This window comes from Etheostoma spectabile, chromosome 6 (genome assembly GCF_008692095.1).
Source record: "Etheostoma spectabile isolate EspeVRDwgs_2016 chromosome 6, UIUC_Espe_1.0, whole genome shotgun sequence".
Lineage (NCBI taxonomy): Eukaryota > Metazoa > Chordata > Actinopteri > Perciformes > Percidae > Etheostoma > Etheostoma spectabile.
Window position 1 is genome coordinate 21,356,699 of NC_045738.1, and position 4,800 is coordinate 21,361,498.

Consider the following 4,800-nt stretch of genomic DNA (forward strand, 5'->3'; position numbering starts at 1 on the left):
GAATGCAACTAACTTCAGTTGGTAGAGTAATCGAGTGTGAGATGGAGCCTGCTGGACCTGGACCTGGACCAGGACCTGGGCCAGAGATGTGACCCATTGCGAGAATAACATAGTTCATAAAAATGCAGCGCAGTGAAGATACAGACGTTTCATACACACGACGTGTGTATCCGCCATTCAACCCGTGCTGGACCCGTTCATAATGAGTCAGCCGTCTCTCTGTGAGTAGCGTCCATCACACTCCCTCTAGCAGTTATAAATAGCCTATGTGACAATAAAATTTGTTTTGGTTAAAATCAACAAATAATCGTGAGAATAATCGCGATCAAAATTCTGATCAAAATAATCATGATTATCATTTTGGCCATAATCGTGCAGCCCTATGTTCAGTCTTTCTCAGTTGTCTCTAGGAGCAGTATCTAGTTGTCACAAGCCGAGAGCGCCCTCTCGCGGCTGTAGACAGTAATGTTTTCAGTAGGAATTAACATTTAAAAATATTTTAAATTATAAATATTCTATTTTGATATAAGTCGTACCTGACTATAAGTCGCAGGACCAGCCAAACTATGAAAAAAAGTATGACTTATAGTCCGGAAAATACGGTAACAGAAACCAGCTGTTTTACAGAGAAAGCTACTAGAGAAAGTGTTTTTAAAGTTGTAATATAGCATGATTTACATTTTACAGTTTTTTCCTAGATGTTACTTTGTGTTTTCAATTTGTATTAAGGTGTGTGTGTGTTGTGTGTGTGTGTGTGTGTGTGTGTGTGTGTGTGTGTGTGTGTTCATGGTAATGAAGGAAGGTGTTGCCCAGTGCAACAGTGTGACTCATTGATGTGTTTTTGATATGGCACAAAGGAATAAGTATATTCCTCTGTCTCTCTTTGGCTCTTTTTTCACAGCACTGTGCGTAGCTGTGAATATTGAGAGAGCTATAAACTCCAGATCGTTTCACTTTTTATTGGTTGCTTGTAATTATAGGATTTGGAAATTTAAGCGTTTTCACTGCATTGCTCTGGATTAGACCAACAGTTAAATCCGCATCATGTAATATTGGCTTAATGTACTAAACACTCCGTTTGAAGGACTTTGATTAATAATAGACCCAGCTCCAAAACTGAAATGAAATGAATATTAACCATGGCTGCTGCTTGTTCCTCGATGACCAAGGAGCTGAGCCACTCTGCTACTGTGTAAAAGGAGGCCTAACCAGCACCTATACAAAGCTCCCAATGCACTGTAATCACAATCAGCCCTCCTCTGTTCACATGTCAGCTCCCATTCCCCTCAAATCTGCCTCCTTATTAGAGACAGAGAAAGTGGGCTGGGATTTCACTGTTTACTGCCAAACAGTCTGCAATGCAACAGAGAGCAGGGGAAACACAACACTGATAAATAGTCTGTAAGGGGTTGTGTATGTGCAGGGGTTTGTCTCCACCCCTGCCTACTTAAAACATGAAAATATAATCACACAACAGTAAAGCAGTCTTTTTTTGTCTGGCCCGGGGATGCACCTATCTGATTCGACGGCCCAGTATCTCCACAGATACTGACCTTATTGTCTAGATATCAACGACGTCTCATTTACGGGATTTTTCAGGTGCCGCCGGAGGATCCGCCAGATGATTCTCATTTTCGGCCGGATGTCCATCACCTTCCGTTTTCTTTGTGTTGGCATTATAAACTCCGGTGGATTTATGAGGACTATGGTTAACTGCTCCTCAGATCTATGCAGGGTAAATTCAGACAGCTAGCTAGACTGTCTGTCCAATCTTACTTTCATGTTGCTCGACTAAAACAACTTTTGAATTTATACATGTTCTACCAAAACAAGTTCCTTCCCGAGGCTATTTTGCAGAGGCACCATTGCTCCCTCCGGTGCTTAGCGCCGCCCAAGACATTTGTGATTGGTTGAAAGATGTCCTATAAACCAGATCATGTTTTTCTCCCATCCCAAAATGCTGTGTGGACTAGCCAGACCCTGGCTGGCTAGACCAAGGTCTGGCATTGGAAGACTACTGACCTTATTAAGCTGATGGGGTATCAGCCGTGATATGACCAGTCCGTATTAAATACAGTTCCTTGACCAACAAAAAGTAGGCTATTTTAATAAGAGCCAGGTCTGCGCAGAGTCAATCACTGGCGATCGCCTCCCGTTGCATGCCGGATACATTTGAGTCCGACTTGATCCCGACTTGCTCTGATGTCATGCGCACGTGGGCAACGATAGATCTCCCTGGATTGTAAGACCCAGGCAGACCCAGAACATGCTGGGAAATGCCGGCCTCTCAGCTGGTCTAACAAACTGATTGGTTCAGAATCTACTCAAAAGGATGAAGTTTTTACATAAACTTTTATTGTTTTTAAATCAGAGGCAATTTAATTGCCATGTGTCTGATTTAAAGGCTTATTGTGTACAGAACGCATGTTGTGTGCCTGATAGTGACGTTAGGAAAACTAAATCCATTCACATCACGGCTCATATACAGTCTGTTGTTTATTAACATCAGCAACAGATCGTGTGTAGAGAATTTTGACAGCTACTCAAAATTATTAAAAACAACTGGAGAATGTGTACAAGCTGATATATGCATCTGGTATTTAGTTTAGTTTTATTTAGTTGGCAACCGTTGTATAATTGCAATATCACACTTAGGGTTTGGTTTAACGTCATATTATTGGCACTTCAGTGATGCTTACAGACCTCAGCGCAAGACGTTAAATCTAACCTTCTTGTGTAATATTGCCTACTTATATGACCTCCCTTGTGTCCCTTTTATAGGCAATCTATAAGATGGTGTCCTCTGTGATGAAGATGCCTGAGGACGAGTCGACACCTGAGAAGAGGACAGAGAAGATCTTCAGGCAGATGGACACCAACCGAGACGGTAGGCTTATGCTGCTGTTTTAAATGGGGCTAGTGTCACATAGGTGTACTTTAACAGTAGATTGATGTTAAAGGAAAAAATGGTCAACTTACTTCAAAACACCTTGTTGGTCTTTTTGAGTCAAGAAAGTGTGTTTGTGTGTGTCTGCGTGTACCTATAACCAAACAAAAAAACAAAATGATTATGCTGAGAGGAGAAATAAACAGCAGGTATTTGAATATACTTTACAACTTGTTACCTTTTGCTTCTCCACCTACACTCCAATTTATATTTTTGATAAAATTGGTTTATTATTTACTGGTTGATTTATTAACAGGCATTTTAATTGCAAATGTATTGAAAAGCTTTTTCCTGCCACCTTGTTAGCCAGGTGTTGTCATTGTACAAACCAGGCACTCGTAAAAGCCCTTCAGCCTGAAGCAGCAGTTCACTGACAACAGACGTCACATCCGACCTGTGATTTTTCACACTACAAACTTCAGTCACATACAATGATTTCAATTCTGTACAGTTTTATTCACAGTAACAAATCATAAAGAGTTATCTCAAGACACTTTACAGATAGAGTAGGTCTAGAACACACTCTATAATTCACAGAGACGCAACAGTTTCCCACAAGCAAGCATTTGGTGCAACAGTGGCGAGGAAAAATGTCCTTTTAGGCAGAAACCTCGGACCAATCCAGGCTCTAACACACAATTGTACTGTAGATACTCAGAGAGTGCATTCATACAGCACAAACCCTTCAGTGATAATCCTGAGCACAGGAGACAGAGTAACAAGATGGGAGGAACAGAGGGATGGACAATGAGGAATCAGTGAGTAGTGTGTTTACGAGAAGGAGAAGAGAGGAGGGGGGAAGAGGAACTGGGAGAACAGTGACAGAAAGTGAGAGGGAGTGTGCTGACCTGGACATGGAAGTGTGCTGACCTGGACATGGAAGTGTGCCGCCTTTCTTTTTGCTTCTTCTAACAAGAATCACGAGTGATGACTGAGTTGTTCAGAGGCATCTTGACTCTGTCTGTTATGAGGGTGAGAGGAGAGGCTGTCTCAACATCGCCACCTGTTGATCATAACTGAACACTATTAGATAGATAGATAGATAGATAGATACTTTTAGATAGAAATTTTAGGCATTCAGTAGCAAGACAGTCATAACACAACAAACACATACATCACACATACCTAAGAATAAAATTAAAAATTGAAAATCACTCATAGAAATGCAAGGACCATGGTAAAGTGAGATACTTTGGTAGACTGTGTGCAATGATAGTGCAAAAGTGAACAAGTAAAAAAGTGAACAGTGCAGGGATTGAACAGTACATCATGATAAAATATTGACTATAAAAAATAAACATAGTAACCTATAAACTGACTGACTGAATAGGAATAAGAACACAGGGCATAAGTAATAAGATGTAAGATGTAGATGTTATGACCGTAGTCCAGGTTATCTATGAGGGCTAATACAGCCAATAAGAAGTTGTACAGCAGACAAGTGATTTAATATGGGGGGGGTGAGAGAGACAGGCTCATGCTGAAAAGTCAATTTCTCCCCTCCCCACTTGTGCTGAGTTTAAAATGCATTAGGATTAGGATGCATTGATTCAGGTTGTGAGAACAATCCCGAAGAATCAAGGGATTCCTTTTGAAATGTGTATTTTGCTAACATTTTATTAAAATTCTTTCAAAACCCTTAACTGGTATTTACAAGGCCTCCTACCTCTTGGCTCACCAATGAGTTGCACTAACTAACTGAACAAGGCAAGGCAGCTTTATTTATATAGAACATTTCAGCAACAGGGCAATTCAAAGTGCTTTACACAAAAAATAAAACAAGAATAAAAGTTATAGTGCAGTGTAAGAAATTAAACATTAAAGAAATGAACAACCATTTAAAGAAAGGCAAC

The 4,800-nt window shown here is 40.4% G+C and overlaps 1 protein-coding gene and 1 long non-coding RNA gene across 3 annotated transcripts in view; one reads left to right on the forward strand and one right to left on the reverse strand.

Moving 5' to 3' along the window:
* The window catches only part of ncalda (neurocalcin delta a), a 97,079-nt gene that overhangs the window by 85,037 nt on the left and 7,242 nt on the right, over positions 1–4,800 (forward strand). For both annotated transcript variants that reach the window (XM_032517745.1, XM_032517744.1), the window contains one exon: positions 2,782–2,887. In XM_032517745.1, coding sequence (XP_032373636.1) covers positions 2,782–2,887 — 106 coding nt within the window. The remainder of the gene's footprint in view (positions 1–2,781; positions 2,888–4,800) is intronic.
* Positions 1–4,800, reverse strand: part of LOC116690657 (uncharacterized) — a 12,997-nt gene that overhangs the window by 5,155 nt on the left and 3,042 nt on the right. The gene's annotated exons all lie outside the window — the stretch shown is intronic.